Below are 25,099 nucleotides of genomic sequence, written 5' to 3' on the forward strand. Positions count from 1 at the left end.
ATCCAACTAATTCAATATCCAGCTAACAAGGTTGAATGTCCAGCTATGCTACCCCACTGTCCAACTAACTTTTCCCCAGAATTCAATATGCAAGGTATGCAGGAATGTTGGATGGGGATTGAGGACTAGTATTTTAACAGAGAACCACAACAACACAGCCTTAAAATTCCACAAATTCTAGCCTCATTAGAAATGCCACCTGTCCCATGTTTTCCAATTGGATCATCTCTCCCATCACCAGCTGAGAGTTGGGTTTGTCGGTGACCTCACCCCCCAAAAATGATTCCACAGAGAAAAACAGGTGGGGGGGGGGGGTTTAAAAAATGTGCCGGCTCACACATTCCCGCCTAGCAAACTTCTCAATCTACATCTCTTTGTGGTGATTCTTCTTATTCAGCATAGGGAAGTAAACACGGATGGACAAAATGGAAGCCTCCTTGCTGCCTTGCAAATAGTTGGCATTTCTGGACAACATACCATAGGGCAGGGATGCCAGGGATTAGCCAGTGGCGTGGTGTTATAATACAATCATACGATATGCCTACCGTTAGTTCATCGGGCAGCCGGAAAATCTGTGAAGTTCGCATTTAATTTGCACTGGGGATGGAAAATAACCAAGATGACCCGGCTGTCGGACAGATGTGTTGTTTTACTGTGTTGGGGCGTAATCAAATATTTAGCCTCAATTGAAGCATGGCTGGTTAGATTTTTTGCTTACTCTGCAGCATGATGATAGTACTCAAATCACACGTCCTACTGCAGCTATTACGAAATAGTAAAAACCTAGAAATAGGCACGTTTGACTGTCTATGTAGCATATATCAGTGGACAGTCAAACGTGCCTATGTAACTAATATGAAATGGCTGGCTAGTTAGCGGTGCGCGCTAGTGGCGTTTCAAATCGATAACGTCACTCGCTCCGAGACCTTGAAGTAGTCGTTTCCCTTAGGGATTTTTCTTAACGTTAAGGATCTTAACTTTTGTTTTAACGTTTCAACATTCACACCCTTAACTCCTCCCTGTAACAACACTAAAGGCACATAACCTGGATCCATCTAAACCTATAACCAGCCTTCCAACATCCAAACATAAGTGTAACGGTTTTCTTGACTTGAAGGAGAGGCGGACCAAAACGCAGCGTGGTTTCTATTCATGGTTATTTAAAGAAGAAAACTATACATGAACAGACTAACAATAACAAAAACAAGAACAGTGAAAAACCTAAAACAGCCCTATCTGGTGCAAACACAGAGACAGGAACAATCACCCACAAAACCCAACACCAAACAGGCTACCTAAATATGGTTCCCAATCAGAGACAATGACTAACACCTGCCTCTGATTGAGAACCATATCAGGCCAAACATAGAACTAGACAAACTAGACATGTAACATAGAATGCCCACTCAGATCACACAGGGTGTGACAATAAGGCTGGGGTGGATCCAGGTTCCAACATCCAAACACAGTCTTAGCAAGCCTGGCTTTCTATAGATTAGAGCAAATCCACAACCTTATTTATGAGTTTATACAACAGTAAAACTAGATTAACCTTATGCATGAGTTTATACAACATTAGGCCTAGATTAACTTTATGAGTTTATATAACAGTAGGTCTAGAGTAACCTTAGTCATAAGTTTATGTAACAGTAGGTCTAGAGTAACCTTAGTCATAAGGGCAGTTGTCATGTAAACTGGTATTATTCTTAATGTTAGACACACACAGAGAGAGAGAGAGAGAGAGAGAGAGAGAGTAGAGAGAGAGAGACAGAGAGAGAGAAAGACAGAGAGGAGAGAGAGAGAGAGAGAGAAACTGAGAGAGAGAGAAAGCGAGAGAGAGAGAGAGAGAGAGAGAGAGAAAGAGAGAGAGAGAGAAAGCGAGAGAGAGAGAGAGAGAGAGAAAGCGAGAGAGAGAGAGAGAGAGAGAGAGAGAGAAAATTCAATATTAGGAAGATGTTCATAATGTCTGGTATACTCAGTGTATATCGTCTAGTTCCCATACATTGTCTGGTGTAATGCCATTCGCTCTAGGCCTATTCAGGTAGACAGTAGTACTTATAACCTATATTCCCATGCACTGTATAGTTCTCGTATATCATGTGGTTCAGATGAGCTAGGCTTATTCATCTAAACAAATGTCACATTTTTGGTCGTTACCCTTCTGTGAAGAAAATAATAAACAATGTGTGTGGTTGAAAAATGAGCAAAAAGCCCTGATACGGGGATATTGTTCCCACGTTTATGAGCCATGAGTGGGTTCCTGTTGGGGAAAGGAGCCAGCCACACATTCACAGGAGACTCAGACCATAGAGTTCACACACTTTTGCATATACTGTACTTAACAGCCTGGGTAAATATATATATATATATATATACACATCTTTTTTTTTTAAAGAAAAAAATAGTTCCATAAACCTTGCGTGCTACCTCTTAGCGTTGCTTATGTCACATCTGTACATCACTCCATCCACTCCCTCTTACCAACCCTCTGCCCCGCTCTCTCCCCCTTTATCACATTCACGCTCTCTGCCCCTTCACCATGTTCCCACTCTCTCCCCCTTTATCACATTCACGCTCTCTGCCCCTTCACCATGTTCCCACTCTCTCCCCTTTATCACATTCACGCTCTCTACCCCTTCACCATGTTCCCACTCTCTCCCCTTTATCACATTCCCACTCTCTCCCCCGTTATCACATTCACACTCTCTCCCCTTCCTAACCCTTCATCACATTCCCACTGTCTCCCCCTTCCTACCCCTTCACCATGTTCCCACTCTCTCCCCTTTATCACATTCCCACTCTCTCCCCTTCCTGCCCCTTCACCATGTTCCCACTCTCTCCCCTTCATCACATTCCCACTCTCTCCCCTTCCTCCCCCTTTATCACATTCCCACTCTCTCCCCTTCCTACCCCTTCATCACATTCCCACTCTCTCCCCTTCCTACCCCTTCATCATGTTCCCACTCTCTCCCCTTCATCATGTTCCCACTCTCTACCCCTTCCTACCCCTTCACCATGTTCCCACTCTCTCCCCTTTAACACATTCCCACTCTCTCCCCTTCCTACCCCTTCACCATGTTCCCACTCTCTCCCCCTTCATCACGTTCCCACTCTCTCCCCCTTTATCACATTCCCACTCTCTCCCCCTTCCTACCCCTTCATCACGTTCCCACTCTCTCCCCTTCCTACCCCTTCATCACGTTCCCACTCTCTCCCCCTTCATAACGTTCACACTCTCTTCCCCTTCATCACATTCCCACTCTCTCCCCTTCCTAACCCTTCATCACGTTCCCACTGTCTCCCCCTTCCTACCCCTTCACCATGTTCCCACTCTCTCCCCCTTTATCACATTCCCACTCTCTCCCCTTCCTACCCCTTCACCATGTTCCCACTCTCTCCCTCATCACGTTCCCACTCTCTCCCCTTCCTACCCCTTCATCACGTTCCCACTCTCTCCCCCTTCCTACCCCTTCATCACGTTCCCACTCTCTCCCTTCCTACCCCTTCATCATGTTCCCACTCTCCCCCTTCCTACCCCTTCATCATGTTCCCCTCTCTCCCCTTCATCATGTTCCCACTCTCTCCCCCTTCCTACCCCTTCACCATGTTCCCACTCTCTCCCCCTTCATCACGTTCCCCTCTCTCCCCTTCCTACCCCTTCATCACGTTCCCACTCTCTCCCCTTCCTACCCCTTCATCACGTTCCCACTCTCTCCCCTTCCTACCCCTTCATCATGTTCCCACTCTCTCCCCTTCATCATCTTCCCACTCTCTCCCCCTTTAACACATTCCCACTCTCTCCCCCTTCCTACCCCTTCACCATGTTCCCACTCTCTCCCCCTTTATCACATTCCCACTCTCTCCTTCCTACCCCTTCATCACATTCCACTCTCTCCCCCTTCCTAACCCTTCATCACGTTCCCACTCTCTCCCCCTCCTACCCCTTCATCACGTTCCCACTCTCTTCCCCTTCATCACGTTCCCACTCTCTTCCCATTCATCACCTTCCCAACCCTTCATCACGTTCCCACTGTCTCCCCTTCCTACCCCTTCACCATGTTCACACTCTCTCCCCTTTATCACATTCCCACTCTCCCCCTTCCTACCCCTTCACCATGTTCCCACTCTCTCCCCTTCATCACGTTCCCACTCTCTCCCCTTCCTACCCCTTCATCACGTTCCCACTCTCTCCCCCTTCCTACCCCTTCATCACGTTCCCACTCTCTCCCCTTCCTACCCCTTCATCATGTTCCCACTCTCTCCCCTTCATCATGTTCCCACTCTCTCCCCCGTTCCCTTCATCAAGTTCCCACTAGCTCCCCCTTCATCATGTTCCCACTCTCTCCCCTTCCTACCCCTTCACCATGTTCCCACACTCTCCCCAGTTATCACATTCCCACTCTCTCCCCCTTCCTACCCCTTCATCACGTTCCCACTCTCTCCCCCTTCCTACCCCTTCATCACGTTCCCACTCTCTCCCCTTCATCACGTTCCACTCTCTTCCCCTTCATCACATTCCCTCTCTCCCCCTTCCTTACCCTTCATCACGTTCCCACTCTCTCCCCCCTTCCTACCCCTTCATCACGTTCCCACTCTCTTCCCCTTCATCACGTTCCCACTCTCCCCTTCCTAACCCTTCATCACGTTCCCACTCTCCCCCTTCCTAACCCTTCATCACGTTCCCACTCTCCCCCTTCCTAACCCTTCATCACGTTCCCACTCTCTCCCCCTCCTACCCCTTCATCACGTTCCCACTCTCTTCCCCTTCATCACGTTCCCACTCTCTTCCCATTCATCACCTTCCCAACCCTTCATCACGTTCCCACTGTCTCCCCCTTCCTACCCCTTCACCATGTTCACACTCTCTCCCCTTTATCACATTCCCACTCTCTCCCCTTCCTACCCCTTCACCATGTTCCCACTCTCTCCCCTTCATCACGTTCCCACTCTCTCCCCCTTCCTACCCCTTCATCACGTTCCCACTCTCTCCCCTTCCTACCCCTTCATCACGTTCCCACTCTCTCTCCCCTTCCTACCCCTTCATCATGTTCCCCTCTCTCCCCTTCATCATGTTCCCACTCTCTCCCCCTTCGTACCCCTTCATCAAGTTCCCACTAGCTCCCCCTTCATCATGTTCCCACTCTCTCCCCTTCCTACCCTTCACCATGTTCCCACACTCTCCCCAGTTATCACATTCCCACTCTCTCCCCCTTCCTACCCCTTCATCACGTTCCCACTCTCCCCTTCCTACCCCTTCATCACGTTCCCACTCTCTTCCCTTCCTACCCCTTCATCATGTTCCCACTCTTCCCCCTTCCTAATGTTCCCACTCTCTCTCCCCTTTATCACATTCCCACTCTCTCCCCTTCCTACCCCTTCACCATGTTCCCACTCTCTCCCCCTTTATCACGTTCCCACTCTCTCCCCCTTCCTACCCCTTCATCACGTTCCCACTCTCTCCCCCTTCCTACCCCTTCATCACGTTCCCCTCTCTCCCCTTCCTACCCCTTCATCACGTTCCCACTCTCTCCCCTTCATCACGTTCCCACTCTCTCCCCCTTCATCACGTTCTCACTCTCCCCATCCTACCCCTTCATCCGTTCCCACTCTCCCCTTCCTACCCCCTTCGTTCCTTCCACTCTCTCCCCCTTCATCACGTTCCCACTCACTTCCCCTTCATCACGTTCCCACTCACTTCCCCTTCATCACGTTCCCACTCTCCCCCTTCCTAACCCTTCATCACGTTCCCACTGTCTCCCCCTCCTACCCCTTCATCACGTTCCCACTCTCCCCTTCCTACCCCTTCATCACATTGCCACTCTCTCCCCCTCCTACCCCTTCATCACGTTCCACTCTCTCCCCCTCCCCCTCCTATCCCTTCATCACGTTCCCACTCTCTCCCCTTCATCACGTTCCCCTCTCTCCCCCTTCCTACCCCTTCATCACGTTCCCACTCTCTCCCCCTTCCTACCCCTTCATCACGTCCCCTCTCTCCCCTTCCTACCCCTTCATCACGTTCCCACTCTCTCCCCTTCATCACGTTCCCACTCTCCCCCTTCCTACCCCTTCATCACGTTCCCACTCTCTCCCCTTCCTACCCCTTCGTTCCCTTCCCACTCTCTCCGCCTTCATCACGTTCCCACTCACTTCCCCTTCATCACGTTCCCACTCTCTCCCCTTCCTACCCCTTCATCACGTTCCCACTCACTTCCCCTTCATCACGTTCCCACTCTCTTCCCCTTCATCACGTTCCCCTCTCCCCCTTCCTAACCCTTCATCACGTTCCCACTCTCCCACTTCCTAACCCTTCATCACGTTCCCACTCTCCCCTTCCTAACCCTTCATCACGTTCCCACTCTCTCCCCCTCCTACCCCTTCATCACGTTCCCACTCTCTTCCCCTTCATCACGTTCCCACTCTCTTCCCATTCATCACCTTCCCAACCCTTCATCACGTTCCCACTGTCTCCCCCTTCCTACCCCTTCACCATGTTCACACTCTCCCCTTTATCACATTCCCACTCTCTCCCCTTCCTACCCCTTCACCATGTTCCCACTCTCTCCCCTTCATCACGTTCCCTCTCTCCCCCTTCCTACCCCTTCATCACGTTCCTCTCTCCCCCTTCCTACCCCTTCATCACGTTCCCACTCTCTCCCCTTCCTACCCCTTCATCATGTTCCCACTCTCTCCCCCTTCATCATGTTCCCCTCTCTCCCCTTCGTACCCCTTCATCAAGTTCCCACTAGCTCCCCTTCATCATGTTCCCACTCTCTCCCCTTCCTACCCCTTCACCATGTTCCCACACTCTCCCCAGTTATCACATTCCCACTCTCCCCCTTCCTACCCCTTCATCACGTTCCCACTCTCTCCCCTTCCTACCCCTTCATCACGTTCCCACTCTCTTCCTTCCTACCCCTTCATCATGTTCCCACTCTCTCCCCCTTCCTAATGTTCCCACTCTCTCCCCTTTATCACATTCCCACTCTCTCCCCTTCCTACCCCTTCACCATGTTCCCACTCTCTCCCCCTTTATCACGTTCCCACTCTCTCCCCTTCCTACCCCTTCATCACGTTCCCACTCTCTCCCCTTCCTACCCCTTCATCACGTTCCCACTCTCTCCCCTTCCTACCCCTTCATCACGTTCCCACTCTCCCCCTTCATCACGTTCTCACTCTCCCCCTTCATCACGTTCTCACTCTCCCCCATCCTACCCCTTCATCACGTTCCCTCTCTCCCCTTCCTACCCCTTCGTTCCCTTCCCCTCTCTCCCCCTTCATCACGTTCCCACTCACTTCCCCTTCATCACGTTCCCACTCTCTCCCCTTCCTACCCCTTCATCACGTTCCCACTCTCATCCCCCTTCATCACGTTCCCACTCACTGCCCCTTCATCACGTTCCCACTCACTTCCCTTCATCACGTTCCCACTCTCCCCCTTCCTAACCCTTCATCACGTTCCCACTGTCTTCCCCCTCCTACCCCTTCATCACGTTCCCACTCTCCCCCTTCCTACCCCTTCATCACGTTGCCACTCTCTCCCCCTCCTACCCCTTCATCACGTTCCCACTCTCTCCCCTCCTATCCCTTCATCACGTTCCCACTCTCTCCCCTTCATCACGTTCCCACTCTCTCCCCTTCCTACCCCTTCATCACGTTCCCACTCTCTCCCCTTCCTACACCTTCATCACGTTCCCACTCTCTCCCCTTCCTACCCCTTCATCACGTTCCCACTCTCTCCCCTTCATCACGTTCCCACTCTCCCCTTCCTACCCCTTCATCACGTTCCCCTCTCTCCCCTTCCTACCCCTTCGTTCCCTTCCCACTCTCTCCGCCTTCATCACGTTCCCACTCACTTCCCCTTCATCACGTTCCCACTCTCTCCCCTTCCTACCCCTTCATCACGTTCCCACTCACTTCCCCTTCATCACGTTCCCACGCTCCCCCTTCCTACCCCTTCATCACGTTGCCACTCTCTCCCCCTCCTACCCCTTCATCACGTTCCCACTCTCTCCCCCCTCCTATCCCTTCATCACGTTCCCACTCTCTCCCCTTCATCACGTTCCCACTGTCTCCCCCCTCCTACCCCTTCATCACGTTCCCACTCTCCCCTTCCTACCCCTTCATCACGTTGCCACTCTCTCCCCCTCCTACCCCTTCATCACGTTCCCACTCTCTCCCCCTCCTATCCCTTCATCACGTTCCCCTCTCTCCCCCTTCATCACGTTCCCACTCTCTCCCCCTTCCTACCCCTTCATCACGTTCCCACTCTCTCCCCCTTCCTACACCTTCATCACGTTCCCACTCTCTCCCCTTCCTACCCCTTCATCACGTTCCCACTCTCTCCCCCTTCATCACGTTCCCCTCTCCCCTTCCTACCCCTTCATCACGTTCCCACTCTCTCCCCTTCCTACCCCTTCGTTCCCTTCCCCTCTCTCCTTCATCACGTTCCCACTCACTTCCCCTTCATCACGTTCCCACTCTCTCCCCTTCCTACCCCTTCATCACGTTCCCACTCACTTCCCCTTCATCACGTTCCCACTCTCCCCCTTCCTACCCCTTCATCACGTTCCCACTCTCTCCTTCCTACCCCTTCATCACGTTCCCACTCTCTCCCCTTCCTACCCCTTCATCACGTTCCCACTCTCTCCCCCTTCATCACGTTCCCACTCTCCCCCTTCCTACCCCTTCATCACGTTCCCACTCTCTCCCCTTCCTACCCCTTCGTTCCTTCCCACTCTCTCCCCTTCATCACGTTCCCACTCACTTCCCCTTCATCACGTTCCCACTCTCTCCCCTTCCTACCCCTTCATCACGTTCCCACTCTCTCCCCCTTCATCACGTTCCCACTCACTTCCCCTTCATCACGTTCCCACTCTCCCCCTTCCTAACCCTTCATCACGTTCCCACTGTCTCCCCCTCCTACCCCTTCATCACGTTCCCACTCTCCCCCTTCCTACCCCTTCATCACGTTCCCACTCTCCCCCTTCCTACCCCTTCATCACGTTCCCACTCTCTCCCCCTTCCTTCCCCTTCATCACGTTCCCACTCTCTCCCCCTCCTATCCCTTCATCACGTTCCCACTCTCTCCCCTTCATCACGTTCCCACTCTCTCCCCCTTCCTACCCCTTCATCACGTTCCCACTCTCTCCCCCTTCCTACACCTTCATCACGTTCCCACTCTCTCCCCTTCCTACCCCTTCATCACGTTCCCACTCTCTCCCCCTTCATCACGTTCCCACTCTCCCCCTTCCTACCCCTTCATCACGTTCCCACTCTCTCCCCTTCCTACCCCTTCGTTCCCTTCCCACTCTCTCCGCCTTCATCACGTTCCCACTCACTTCCCCTTCATCACATTCCCACTCTCTCCCCTTCCTACCCCTTCATCACGTTCCCACTCACTTCCCCTTCATCACGTTCCCACTCTCCCCTTCCTACCCCTTCATCACGTTGCCACTCTCTCCCCCTCCTACCCCTTCATCACGTTCCCACTCTCTCCCCCTCCTATCCCTTCATCACGTTCCCACTCTCTCCCCTTCATCACGTTCCCACTGTCTCCCCCTCCTACCCCTTCATCACGTTCCCACTCTCCCCTTCCTACCCCTTCATCACGTTGCCACTCTCTCCCCCTCCTACCCCTTCATCACGTTCCCCTCTCTCCCCCTCCTATCCCTTCATCACGTTCCCCTCTCTCCCCCTTCATCACGTTCCCCTCTCTCTCCCCTTCCTACCCCTTCATCACGTTCCCCTCTCTCCCCTTCCTACCCCTTCATCACGTTCCCACTCTCTCCCCTTCCTACCCCTTCATCACGTTCCCACTCTCTCCCCCTTCATCACGTTCCCACTCTCCCCCTTCCTACCCCTTCATCACGTTCCCACTCTCTCCCCTTCCTACCCCTTCGTTCCCTTCCCACTCTCTCCGCCTTCATCACGTTCCCCTCACTTCCCCTTCATCACGTTCCCACTCTCTCCCCTTCCTACCCCTTCATCACGTTCCCACTCACTTCCCCTTCATCACGTTCCCACTCTCCCCCTTCCTACCCCTTCATCACGTTCCCACTCTCTCCCTTCCTACCCCTTCGTTCCCTTCCCACTCTCTCCCCTTCATCACGTTCCCACTCACTTCCCCTTCATCACGTTCCCACTCTCTCCCCTTCCTACCCCTTCATCACGTTCCCACTCTCTCCCCCTTCATCACGTTCCCACTCACTTCCCCTTCATCACGTTCCCACTCTCCCCTTCCTAACCCTTCATCACGTTCCCACTGTCTCCCCCTCCTACCCCTTCATCACGTTCCCACTCTCCCCTTCCTACCCCTTCATCACGTTCCCACTCTCCCCCTTCCTACCCCTTCATCACGTTCCCACTCTCCCCCTTCCTACCCCTTCATCACGTTCCCACTCTCTCCCCCTTCCTACCCCTTCATCACGTTCCCACTCTCTCCCCCTCCTACCCCTTCATCACGTTCCCACTCTCTCCCCCTCCTACCCCTTCATCACGATCCCGCTCTGCCCCCCCCCCACCCGTACATACCCTGCACACCTGACTCAGCATAAATGCATAAATGCATAAATGACACTTCTGAAGACCCATGACACAGTTATTACAACACTCTTAAAATAAAGATGTTATCTTTTTTCTAAGAGTGTACTAAGGCGAGACCTCAAACGGTGAACTAATCAGAACGCTGAACAGCAATGACAACCACCAGCAGACCAAGGAATTGAGGCGTCTCGAGCCGAATCAGTTCAGTTGAATCTGACCCTGACTGTCACCATCCTACAGTGATGTCAGTTTACATAATTGTATTTGAACAGCTCTAGTGGAAAATACCATTACCCTTCTCTACTGTAGGCTGTGTCAACAAACATCCCCTACGTGAGCTGCCTACACATACAACAACACAGAGTTACACATGGAGTAAAACAAACATACAGTCAATAATGCAGTATAAATAAGTCTATATACGACGTGAGCGAATGAGATGAGATAAGGGAGGTAAAGGCATGGTGGCAAAGTAAATACAATATAGCAAGTAAAACACTGCAATGGTAGATTTGCAGTGGAAGAATGTGCAAAGTAGAAATAGAAATAATGGGGTGCAAAAAATAAATACAGTAGGGGAGAGGTAGTTGTTTGGGCTAAATTATAGATGGGCTATGTACAGGTGCAGTAATCTGTAAACTGCTCTGACAGCTGGTGCTTAAAGCTAGTGAGGGAGATAAGTGTTTCCAGTTTCATAGATTTTTGTAGTTCGTTCCAGTCATTGGCAGCAGAGAACTGGAAGGAGAGGCAGCCAAAAGAAGAATTGGTTTTGGGGGTGACCAGAGAGATATACCTGCTGGAGCGCGTGCTACAGGTGGGTGCTGCTATGGTGACCAGCGAGCTGAGATAAGGGGGGACTTTACCTAGCAGGGTCTTGGAGATGACCTGGAGCCAGTGGGTTTGGCGATGAGTATGAAGCGAGGACCAGCCAACGAGAGCGTACAGGTTGCAGTGGTGGGTAATATATGGGGGTTTGGTGACAAAACGGATGGCACTGTGATAGACTGCATCCAATTTATTGAGTAGGTTATTGGAGGCTATTTTGTAAGTGACATCACCGAAGTCGAGGATCGGTAGGATAGTCAGTTTTACGAGGGTATGTTTGGCAGCATGAGTGAAGGATGTTCTGTTGCGAAATAGGAAGCCAATTCTAGATTTAACTTTAGATTGGAGATGTTTGATGTGAGTCTGGAAGGAGAGTTTACAGTCTAACCAGACACCTAGGTATTTGTAGTTGTCCACATATTCTAAGTCAGAACCGTCCAGAGTAGTAATGTTGGACGGGCGGGCAGGTGCAGGCAGCGATCGGTTGCATTTAGTTTTACTTGTATTTAAGAGCAATTGGAGGCCATGGAAGGAGAGTTGTATGGCATTGAAGCTTGCCTGGAGGGTTGTTAACACAGTGTCCAAAGAAGGGCCAGAAGCATACAGAATGGTGTCGTCTGCGTAGAGGTGGATCAGAGACTCACCAGCAGCAAGAGCGACATCATTGATGTATACAGAGAAGAGAGTCGGTCCAAGAATTGAACGCTGTGGCACCCCCATAGACACTGCCAGAGGCCCGGACAACAGGCCCTCCGATTTGACACACTGAACTCTATCAGAGAAGTAGTTGATGAACCAGACGAGGCAATCGTTTGAGAAACCAAGGCTATCGAGTCTGCCGATGAGGATGTGGTGATTAACAGAGTCGAAAGCCTTGGCCAGGTCAATGAATACGGCTGCACAGTATTGTTTCTTATCGATGGCGGTTAAGATATCGTTTAGGACCTTGAGCGTGGCTGAGGTGCACCCATGACCAGCTCTGAAACCAGATTGCATAGCGGAGACGGTATGGTGGGATTGGAAATGGTCGGTAATCTGTTTGTTGACTTGGCTTTCGAAGACCTTAGAAAGGCAGGGTAGGATAGATATAAGTCTGTAGCAGTTCATGACGGGCTCATCAGGCTAGGTTCAAATAAACGCTCAATAACAACAAAAGAAAAGTGCAGTTACACAGTGGGTCGCCATCCTAACCTGCACATCAAGAACAATACTGCTGCTCTCTGTCTTTCCCAGGAGGAAACTGATGGTCAGAATGCAGGGTACTGGGTTTCTAGTTTAGGCCTATTCCCTGGGGCACCTATTTAGTCTAACTCGTTGCCTATGGCTTCATATTGCTATGGGAGAAAAGTCACTTCTTTAACAGTCAAAAGTAGTGCATTATATTGGGCACTATACAGTATAGGGAATAGTGTGTATGATAATGTACAATGGTATATATAGAATTTTACCTACCAAGGGTAGGAAATTGGGTTGTCACTCTGCCAAAAACGAATTACACATCAATCAGTGATAGCTTGTGACGACAGAGGCCTACTTTACGTCAAAGGAGAGAACGAAGAGACGTTACAACAGACTGTAATGACGGACGGCATTGTCTCACCTTATGATGAACACAGTCAGACAATACTGAAGTCAAACGCTAAGTCACTTCCACAGCGGTGTTTCCCTGGACTGGACTCTGCTCCAGTACCATGCCCTTGGTAGATAACCCAGAGCACGCAATGTCACCCACACTATCATTGAAACTCAGTCTGAGTGAGGAGGTAGGTCTATAGGCCCTGGTCAAATGTAGTATACTATAAAGTAAATGGCCTGAGAATGGGTGCAGGGAACACATGGAGTTGTAAACTCAGTCAAAGCTCTGAGCAGAGAATGTCTCTCTCTCTCTCACTCCACACATCTCTCCCTTTACCCCCCACCCCCTCTGTGAGGTGGCTTGACGTGAGAACGGTGAGGTAGGTAGAGTGTCTTTGAGGCCAGGATGGATTGTGGTGTTTCAGAGAGCTGTAATCCCCAAGCAGACACACATTTAGAGGCATGGACAGCCAGAGACAGCGAGCTAGCTAGACCTTATAAACACTGGAATCAAAACTGCCGTCAGACAGAGGTGGCTGGATGGACTCAAAGGATGATTTAATGGCATTAATAACAGAACAGTTATCCTGATGGAAACACAGCCCCTCTTCACTACATCTGAAAAAGTATTTGTTAGGTGATTTTTTATCCACAGCTGTAGTCGACTGAGCTATCATTAGTCAAGAAGAACACTGGTGTATCAGCGCATCCCCCAGCATCCCCCACGTGGTTATTCTAATCCTCTGCTAAGTCACATCCAGTGTCTCTATACTTTGCTGCCGCCACGACCCCAGGCCAGTCAAACAGTATGATTTACTGTTTACAGTCGAGATAGCATCTAATCAGATGGACTGTAAAAGGACTGGAGCCTTGTCTTTCCTAGGCAGGCCTGTTATTAGGGCTGTGGCAGGAACACTGAAGAGCAGGAAGGACCTTGAATTCTTATCCAATGTGTTTACGATGGACGTTTGTATATGTTGTGTGGAAATGCTGTGTTGATTATAGATGTGTGGAAATGCTGTGTTGATATAGACGTGTGGATATGCTGTGTGGATATAGACGTGGGGATATGCTGTGTTGATATAGACGTGGGGATATGCTGTGTTGATATAGATGTGGGGATATGCTGTGTTGATATAGACGTGGGAAAATGCTGTGTTGATATAGACGTGGGGAAATGCTGTGTTGATATAGATGTGGGGAAATGCTGTGTTGATATAGATGTGGGGATATGTTGTGTTGATATAGATGTGGGGATATAGACGTTGGGATATGCTGTGTTGATATAGATGTGGGGATAGGTTGTGTGGATATAGATGTGGGGATAGGTTGTGTGGATATAGATGTGGGGATAGGTTGTGTGGATATAGATGTGGGGATAAGTTGTGTGGATATAGATGTGGGGATATAGTTGTGTGGATATAGATGTGGGGATATAGTTGTGTGGATATAGATGTGGAGATATAGACGTTGGGATATGCTGTGTTGATATAGATGTGGGGATATGGATATAGATGTGGGGATAGGTTGTGTGGATATAGATGTGGGGATAGGTTGTGTGGATATAGATGTGGGGATAGGTTGTGTGGATATAGATGTGGGGATATGCTGTGTTGATATAGATGTGGAGATATAGACGTTGGGATATGCTGTGTTGATATAGATGTGGGGATAGGTTGTGTGGATATAGATGTGGGGATAGGTTGTGTGGATATAGATGTGGGGATATGCTGTGTTGATTTAGATATGGGGATATGATGTGTTGATATAGATGTGGGGATATGCTGTGTTGATATAGATGTGGGGATATGATGTGTTGATATAGATGTGGGGATATGCTGTGTTGATATGATGTGTTGATATAGATGTGGGGATATGCTGTGTTGATATAGATGTGGGGATATGATGTGTTGATATAGATGTGGGGATATGCTGTGTTGATATAGATGTGGGGATATGATGTGTGGGCAGAGTCAACAGTATAGTAGAGTATGTGAATTCACCCACCTGGCTCCTTCATCATCTGCATGACTCTGGTTAACTCTTGCTGTGTGTGTGTGTTTACATACGTGTGCACATATCTGTACAATCTCCATGTTTTATATAGTGATCTCTTACCTATTTGCAGCAGTACAGGCGTAACCAGGGCTGTTTCCATGGCGTAGCAGAACTCTCGTCCGAACATGACGGCTCCGTGCATCACCCACTGGCGCAGCGGGATCCGGTCTATAGACCCCTCGCTCACCGACTCCTCCTGGCATGACTCCAGCACCAAACCTCCTCCTGCTCCTCCGTCTCCTGTGGAGGCAGAACCTGTGGTGGTTTTCTTAGCAGCGGGGACCACCATTACCCCCTGCACTTGCATAGCATCGGCCTCAGAGTTCTGGGGAGCCATTTTCTTCTTCTTCGGCATGCACACAGCCAAACGCACAACCCTTCAGGCTCCAGAAAAAAAAATAGATTCAAAACTAAATAAAAAAATAGCTCTGTATTCATACACTGGCGGTGACAGGTGTGAGCTCGTCCTCAAAGTAGCTCCCTCTGCTGTCGATGTCCTCGAATGTCGTTATCAGGAAGAAAGAATCATCTCTTAAAGCATACAATACATTCCTTGTGTGTTCCTTAAGGAGGCATTGGGTTGTTTTTCAGGGTGGGCTGTCAACTCCGGCAGCTCAGAACCCCACAGGCAGGTTCATTTAGTGTGAAGAAGGACGTGTGAAAATGAGATGGCTTTTCCTCCCTATCTGTGTTAGTTGGTTTACTGTCTACTAGAATCAGTAAAAATCCATATCAATTGCCATTCAGTTAATACCAGTTTCATGATGTGTGTGGAGGAGGTGCAGAAGAGGGAGGGCAGGCGGCAGGGCGGAGGGCAGGAGGCGACACAGGTGAGAGCTCCTCTGTGAATCCCCATCGAGTGGCCGATCAATCTGCACATACCCAGGATGCACCACGGGAATAGTTGCCAGTAAGCCAGAGAGAGAGAGAGAGAGAGAGAGAGAGAGAGAGAGAGAGAGAGGAGAGTTAGTTATTAAAATGGAGGTTGGCAGACTAATGACAGTAACGTTTTTAAAATTCCAGTAAGACTGCAGAAAACTGAACCATGCCAACCTGTACTGAACCACACTAGTCTAATACAGAATGATATGGGTCAGTTTGATTGTGGAAAAGGTGGAAACAGATTCACAACATTGTTTAAAAAACTCTGAGTTGAATCAAAGATGATTTGATGATTTAAGCATGTAAAAGGCCTAGTTCATAGTCATCTGGCTATTCGTAGTGTTTAAGCCTCTGGGCAGAGACTGGTGCATACTGTACAGGGTAGAGTATAGAGAGAGGGAGGGAGAGAGAGCGACAGAGAGAGGACCCACTCACTCCTCACACACCTCCCGGGGGATTTTCAGTATCCTCCTTTATCCTGTGATAAAGCATGAATAAAGCTGCCTTTAATAACCAACCCCTACTGTCTGTCTGTGGGTGTGGGTGTGTGTGTGTGTGTGTGTGTGTGTCTGCGTGTGTACTGTTGTGTCCTGAACAAACAGCTAGGCATTAGAATGACTCAGAGGATTGAGTCTGGGATGGGGAAATATCAGGCTGGTCTGTGTGAGTGAATCAGTAGCTTCCTGTTGGTTTTTAAAGGCAGAGGCAGTGAGTGGCAAATGCCAATCACATCTCAGAACACGTCTGACTCCGGGGGCACGACAAAGATGGTGGATAAATGAAGAGGTCTTTCTCAGGCCATTTACCATTGAAACAAACGTTCACAGTTCAGGTTTACTTAAGGGGTGGCTCTCCCAAAGTCACCAATGTGATAGCAGCTGGGTCTGGTCTACTTAGTTCATTGACTGTATATGATCCAGAAAAAAAATTAGGGAGTGGGATGTCTTGCTTCCTCTTCCGTCTCTGTGCGGGATAGGAGCTCCTGTAGCAGTCAACCAAGACATTTTAGCACCTGGACAGCAGTGGAGGTTAATTACATTGTGACCTGGGGAGGCTCTCTGGGTTAGGCTTAGCTCTCACACAGCCTGTAAGACAGTTGTGCGTGGAGTGGAGTGGAGTGTAGAGAGATGGGGATTAAGGGAGATAGAGCGCAAGATGTATGTACTGTATATATAGAGCGAGAGAGGAGAGGAGAGGAGGATTAAGGGAGATAGAGCGCAATATGTATATACTGTATATGGAGAGAGAGAGACAAGGAGAGAGGGGAGAGAGAGAGGAGAGGGAGAGAGGAGAGGGAGGGGGAGAGAGGAGAGAGAGAGAGGAGTGAGAGAGGAGAGGGAGAGACAGGACATGCTGAGAGGAGGCTGAGGGTACATAGAGCCGTGACTGTACATGAGGGGGCCAGGGTTTCAGAAGGAAATTGGTGAGTGTGTGCTGGAACTGTTGGTTTAATGTTCCAATCTGAGATTACACTATCCAATGTCCACGTTAACGTTAAAACGTCTCTCCCTGTCTCTCTCTGACACTTTTCATTTATATACTGAGACCTGGGAGAGATGGGAGTGCATTATAGGCTCTCATCTTATATGAATCTAGTCTTCAGAGGGGCTTCCTCATCAGATGCAAAATGAAAACCCCCTGAGAGAAAGAGATATCATCAGAGGGGTATTTCTTTAGATATGGGTAATTGGTGGTGGTTTTGTCTTTATTCTTGTATTGATGTCTGATGTAATAAAAGATACGTACTTTAAAGTCTCAGATTTGCAACCAATGTAAGAGAAACTTTACATTTACATCATTTAGCAGACGCTCTTATCCAGAGCAACTAGGGTTAAGTGCCTTGCTCAAGGGCACATCGACAGATTCTTCACCTAATCAGTTTAGGGATTCAAACCAGAAACCTTTCAGTTACTGGGGCAATGTTCTTAACCACTAGGCTATCTGAGCCATATCTATGTACAGTAGATCACCTGCTCAACAAAGTTAAGACAATACAGTAATGTTATACTTTTTCACTGTAACATTCAACCACTGTAGCATTTCCACTAGTGTCCTATATGATACTACAGTCGTAAAGAAGAGACATCCATCTGTTCAGCACCTGAGGAATAGGCTATTAGTCCCTTTCAATACTGCTGTTGCCAGGCAGAATGATGATCTCCACAGTCTAGTCTCTTCTCCACTGAATGGTATTGAGAGAGAAAAGCAAACAAAAGGCCTCAGCAGAAACATTCTGAAGAACAGGATCAGATTCAGTGCGTCGTCTGTGTGAGTAAAAAGCAAGACCCTGTTACTACCTGCCCTCCCTCTCAGCCTGCAGGACGGTTACATAACACAGTCACATGGTACTGAACCCTACATGTTGTTCTCTGTGGACTGAAATATGACAAGGTTATGTAGCCTAGGCCTAGTGAGTTCAAAAGGCCAAAACAAAACTACACTGAACAAAAATATAAACACATCATGCAACAATTTCAATGATTCTACTGAGTTACAGTTCATATAACAGGAAATCAGTCAATCTAGTCAGGCCCAGCCAATCAGAATGACAGTATTTAAACATTAAATACTTTGGCAACAGCTCTGGTGGACATTCCTGCAGTCAGCATTCCAATTGCACGCTGCCTCAAAACTTGAGACATTTGTGGAATTGTGTTGTGTGACAAAAAAAGTGCCATTTTAATTGTACCCAGCACAAGGTGCACCTGTGTAATGATCATGCTTTTTAATCCGCTTCTTGATATGCCACACCTGTCAGGTGGATGGATTATCTTGGCAAAGAAGAAATGCTCACTAACAGGGATTTAAACAACATTTTAAAGAAATAAGCATTTTGTGTGTATGGAACATTTCTGTGATATTTTATATCAGCTCATGAAACATGGGACCAACACTTTACATGTTGAGTTTATATTTTTGTTCAGTATAAATTAGGACCATACTTGATATTTGGTCAAGCTCAAAGTTTTGAGTGACAAAATGGGACCAGGGAAGTACCTTCAGTTCTAGAACACTGGGAGAGACAGCCTTCAATGTCAAGTCACCCAACACCAGCATTCATACAAGTTCAAAAACTATAACTGCCCATGTTACTCAACTCTAGGGATAAACATTTGTTCTCATATGCAGATATAAAACAGAAGTTGTAATTTCATGTTCTCTCGGGGGGGGAATTACGATCAGTATGATGATAATGTCTATAGAACAAGATAGGATACCGTTTATCCTTAGACACTCATTATCATGGCACCTCTAGGACTTGTTTGTACTTGTATGTAGCCTATACGTGTGTGTGTGTGTGTGCACGTGTTTGTGTACATGTGCGTGTGTGTGCGCGTGTGTGTATATGTGAATGTGTGTTACTACTTGACTGACCCAAATAGAGGCCCAGATATGGATTGCACTGGGCATACTGAGGAGTCAGGAGGCCAGCTAACCAACCAGGCAGGCAGGGGGAGGACAGGGGCACAAATAACCACCAACCACAACACACCCAGGGAGAGCTGGGCGGACTGGTGAGGCCTTATTCAGGATTGGCCATTTATATTTTAATTGTTTTCAATGGCTTTGGTGAGGACAGCCAGGCTGTACACCCATTGATCAATTCATCTATGATCGTGTCTTTGATGAGCCACCTCCAAGCCATGAGCCATCTGAATTATTGGACCGTGTTGCTTGGCGGCCATTTTTAAGCTTGGTGGCTCACTGACAGTCCATCGAATTTATTGATATTTGCTGAGCTACCGAGGTTAGAAGGTCGGCTTAGGTGGGGGGGAGCTGTTGTAACCTTCTGATCACAGAGCCATTTACAACTCCCTGTCCCGCATTCCACATCTCTCAAGGTCAGACCCCAGCATACCACATCTCTCAAAGTCAGGTCACAGCATACCACAATCTCTCAAGGTCAGACCACAGCATACCACATCTCCCTAGGTCAGACCAAAGCATACCACATCTCTCAAGGTCAGACCAAAGCATACCACATCTCTCAAGGTCAGACCAAAGCATACCACATCTCTCAAGGTCAGACCACAGCATACCACATCTCTCAAGGTCAGACCACAACATACCACATCTCCCTAGGTCAGACCAAAGCATACCACATCTCTCAAGGTCAGACCAAAGCATACCACATCTCTCAAGGTCAGACCAAAGCATACCACATCTCCCTAGGTCAGACCAAAGCATACCACATCTCTCAAGGTCAGACCAAAGCATACCACATCTCTCAAGGTCAGACCAAAGCATACCACATCTCTCAAGGTCAGACAACAGCATACCACATCTCTCAAGGTCAGACAACAGCATACCACATCTCTCAAGGTCAGACCACAGCATACCACATCTCTCAAGGTCAGACCACAACATACCACATCTCTCAAGGTCAGACCAAAGCATACTACATTTTTCTAGGTCAGGTCACAGCATACCACATCGCCCTAGGTCAGGTCACAGCATACCACATACCACATCTCTCAAGGTCAGACCAAAGCATACCACATATCTCTAGGTCAGACCACAGCATACCACATCTCCCTAGGTCAGACCAAAGCATACCACATCTCTCAAGGTCAGACCAAAGCATACCACATCTCTCAAGGTCAGACCAAAGCATACCACATCTCTCAAGGTCAGACCAAAGCATACCACATATCTCTAGGTCAGACCACAGCATACCACATATCTCTAGGTCAGACCACAGCATACCACATCTCTGAAGGTCAGGGAAAAGTTCTGATAATATGTATTTTTTACATCATGAAATTAAAACCAATTTAGGATGCTCAGTTTTTTTGTTTCAGTCATAGACTAGTTATTGTATTTCTTAGTCCCATTCCCTCCCTTGATGGCTAGGCATCTCATCAACTCTGAGAACACCATGGCGACGTGTAGCCTACTGTGCGTACTCATTACAGTATTAATTTCCTCTCCAGCTCAGACAAGATGCAGATTTGCTTAGGGAAGTGGCAGCAGATGGATTTGTTGAGACTCACTCCCCCACGGTAGCCTGATAATACAGTAGGACTGTAAACAAAGTGGAACAGGTTGTGTGTGTGTGTGTGTGTGTAGCACTGCTGCAGTGGGAGAGTGGGTGGGGCCGTGAGGCTGGGACAGAGGGCATCCACGTGTGCCAACGTTAACAGGGAGTATGACAAATCCCCCTCCCACTCACCGGAACACTCGCTCTCACACACATACACACGCTTGTCCGGAGACACTGCATACACACCACACACAGGGGTGGGGAGGAATTAAAGCAGTCACAATGTGCTATGTGGATCAGTAAGTCTGCAGTTTCAACAGCTTGAGGTCCGACCGTGTCAACAACAACCCTGCAGTGTGATTTATAATGGCGGATTTAGCTCACAGAGACCAGAAGGACCAACTGCTTCGTCAACAATCCATATTTCTTAAAGCTTAAAATATAGGAGACCAGTTCAAGTGTAAGACAAGAAAATGAAGCACGTTCTCAAGTGGTGTTGGTCCTTTATGCAGCTATGTCGATCCTACCAAAAGGTCTCTGTGAGAATGGAGTGCTTGTCTAATAGAAGTCTTCCAAACGTTAGGGCAGAATATTGCTACACCCAAGAAAGGACCGCAGCTATATTTCTCAGAGGTCCATTCTTGGGAGTTGCTTTTAAAAATAACATGCAGTACATCTCTGCAATGCCTCCCTGAGGTGTTGTTCAGGGAAGCTTGTTGAGGCCCTCGTGAAAACGGTACATAAAATCATCCTCTCGCCTTATTCTGTTTCCCCCAAAAGGAAACAGAATAAGTCATAAACACAAGTCTTGTAAAGTTGGCCTACAACTTGTCATGCACAAATAAATCATTAACAAAATCAATCGAAGGAAAAGGGGAATGTAGGCCTCGTCAGGCCCTTCGATCCCTTAGTGGTGTATGCCTAAGTTGCTGTGATCAACCACAGCAAAGAGATGGAATCACTACTGAAGGAAAGGCCCCGGATCACTACTGAAGGAAAGGCCCCGGATCACTACTGAAGGAAAGGCCCCGGATCACTACCGAAGGAAAGGCCCCGGATCACTACTGAAGGAAAGGCCCTGGATCACTACTGAAGGAAAGGCCCCGTATCACTACTGAAGGAAAGGCCCTGGAGCAAAATGAGTGATATTCAAAGACCAAAGAAATAACAAGCAGGAAAACATCCAACAAAATCCCTTTCATAGATCCCGCTCAGTGGCGTGATGTCGGTGATCTTGATTAAGACCACAGTAGACTAACTACTAAACTAACTCAACCCACATCTAACAATGGACTCCACCTAGAAAAACTCCTACACCACAGTACTTCAGTTAGGAAAGGAAACAGGGAGGAAGGCCCTGTCTAGCTGACAGCCCAGACCCTAAAGTTACACACACAGTACACTTTAGGCCCCGTCTATCTGACAGCCCTGACCCTAAAGTTATACACACAGTACACTTTAGGCCCCGTCTATCTGACAGCCCAGACCCTAAAGTTACACACAGTACACTTTAGGCCCCTTTAGACTTGACTCGGACCTGCCTGTCTTGACTTGGGACTTGAGTGCTAAGACTTGAGACATACTTGCGTGTGCCAGTGCAGAGGTAGGTACTATACTTTGATTTGATACTTGTGACTTGTAAAACAATGACTTGGTCCCACCTCTGGGAGTAGGCTTAGGCCCCGCCCCTCCTAGTGAGGACACACTAGTCTGGGCAGAGTGTGTGAACAGCCACCCCATAGTCTGATCTGAGAGTTCCTGATATATACACCAGCACTTCTCATGAGGCCAAAGCGAAATCTCCAGTTTAGCGTTGGGTTGACCTAACTGCCACACACACACACACACACATGCACAGTACCCATACAAGGACGCAAGAATCAACTGCAGCCTATTTGTAAAATAGAATAGGCTACTATTTACAACAACAAATGCAACAGCCCTGCGGCAGTCTCACGAAGCCTGCCTTATTAAACCAACATATAATAGATACATAGCGTGACTACAGATTAACACTGAAGTGGTGTTATTGCATGCACCATTCAATGTAGGCTAACTTCCCCCATCTCATCCTGGCTATTCAGTATGGTGCCTTAATTGGTTTTCCCAGAACCTGGTGGTGACATCAACTCAAGGAACTTTAGCTACAGATAACCCTTTATTTCCCTATGCAAATACACCCCGCTCTGTATAATCCCAGTGTTCCTGGCATGCTCCACATATGACACACAGCACAATCAGCAGACAGACAGACACTGACTGACGCTGTTAAAAGCCATAGTTTAGGTACTGTAGGGGCAGTAGGTACTGTAGGGGCAGTAGGTACTGTAGGGGAAGTAGGTACTGTAGGGACAGTAGGGGCAGTAGGTACTATAGGGGCAGTAGGTACTATAGGGACAGTAGGTACTATAGGGACAGTAGGTACTATAGGGACAGTAGGTACTGTAGGTACTGTAGGGGCAGTAGGGACAGTAGGTACTGTAGGGACAGTAGGTACTGTAGGTACTGTAGGGGCAGTAGGTACTATAGGGACAGTAGGTACTGTAGGGACAGTAGGTACTGTAGGTACTGTAGGGGAAATAGGTACTGTAGGGGAAATAGGTACTGTAGGGCAGTAGGTACTGTAGGGACAGTAGGTACTGTAGGGGCAGTAGGGGAAATAGGTACTGTAGGGCAGTAGGTGCTGTAGGGGCAGTAGGGGAGGTAGGTACTGAGGGGCAGTAGGTACTATGGGGGCAGTAGGTACTACTCCATCATTTCCCTGTTTGCCTGGTAGCACGATTCTTGCCATTCTCCTTCGACCTCTGATCAACGAGCCGTTTTCGCCCACAGGACTGCCGGAGACTTAGAGTCGCTTAGGTCACTCGTTTTGCCCATTCTAACGTTCACTTGACCAGTAACCAAATGCCTTGGTGTCCGTCTGCCTGCTTTTCTCTTTTGGAGCGAACCATCGGGAATGGGGTGGTATACCTAATAAAGAAGAGCACCTATTAAACATCCCTAAAAGCAGACATTGAACATCTCTATGAGCATGGTGAAGTTATTAATTATACTTTGGATGGATGGTGTATCAATACACCCAGTCACTACAAAGCTACAGGTGTCCTTCTTGTCTCAGTTGCCGAAGAGGAAGGAAACTGCTCAGATATTCTAAAACATGCATCCTGTTTGCAAATCCAACACAACACGTGTTGAGTACCACTCTTCATATTTTCATGCATGGTGGTGGCTGCATGATGTTATGGGTATCCTTGTCATCGGCAAGGAATAGGGAGTTTTTTTTAGGAAAAAACAGAAATGGAATAGAGCTAAGCACAGGCAAAATTCTAGAGGAAAACCTGGTTGTCTGCTTTCCAACAGACACTAGGAGATCAATTCACCTTTCAGCAGAACAATAACCTAAAACACAAGGCAAAATATACACTAGAGTTGCTAAGAAGACATTGAATGTTCCTGAGTGGCCTAGTTACAGTTGACTGAAATCGGCTTGAAAATCTATGGCAAGACTTAAAAATGGCTATCTAGCCATGATCAACAACCTACTTGACAGATCTTTTTTAAAGAATAACGTCACAATCACAGTAGAACTACAATGAGTATACAAAACATTAAGAACACCTGCTCTTTCCATGCAACTCAATATTAGGAAGGTGTCCCTTATGTTTGGTATACTCCGTGCAGACTCTATTTCTATGTTCAGGTATCTGTGTGTAAATTAGGCTATGTCATCATCACCTATCTATTCTTAATCTAAACCATAGACAGCTGACAATGCACAACACAAAAAAACTATTATGGTTATCATATCTCACTAACAATTGCACATTTAAATGAATGACAAACAAAACCAGTAAGGTTAGGCTTATCTTGAGAAGTCTTCATTCTCTACATCATCACTAAATGAACAATGACCCACCTGTGTGTCAAGATGGAGGCATCTCATATCAACCCTATCCAAATAGATCTGGCCCAGGTAAACACTACAAGGAAACCTTTCATACCAAACCAGCCACAATGCATTTGTTGTCTGAGAGGAGATGTTCTTACTCACTAGATGGCTGCTGCCTTAATGTTGTTCTTGAACCGCTGCCAAGTCCTGTCACCCAAGCTTCTGAGTGAGTTACCTGGGTTGGAGTGGAGACACATTATGGGAGAGAGGGGTTGAGGGAGGGAGAAAGGGGGGCAAACCTCCTGCTTCTCTCATTTCAAGAGGGGCATGACGATACAAAAAAA

General features: G+C 48.2%; 1 protein-coding gene across 1 annotated transcript in view; it reads right to left on the bottom strand.

Moving 5' to 3' along the window:
- Positions 1-25,099, bottom strand: part of LOC112238448 (solute carrier family 45 member 4-like) — a 57,690-nt gene that overhangs the window by 25,356 nt on the left and 7,235 nt on the right. Inside the window, 1 exon segment of the mRNA XM_042295181.1 lies at positions 15,061-15,872. Within this exon segment, the coding sequence (XP_042151115.1) occupies positions 15,061-15,355 (295 nt within the window). The 5' untranslated portion in view covers positions 15,356-15,872.

This window comes from Oncorhynchus tshawytscha, linkage group LG13 (genome assembly GCF_018296145.1).
Source record: "Oncorhynchus tshawytscha isolate Ot180627B linkage group LG13, Otsh_v2.0, whole genome shotgun sequence".
NCBI classification, from domain to species: domain Eukaryota; kingdom Metazoa; phylum Chordata; class Actinopteri; order Salmoniformes; family Salmonidae; genus Oncorhynchus; species Oncorhynchus tshawytscha.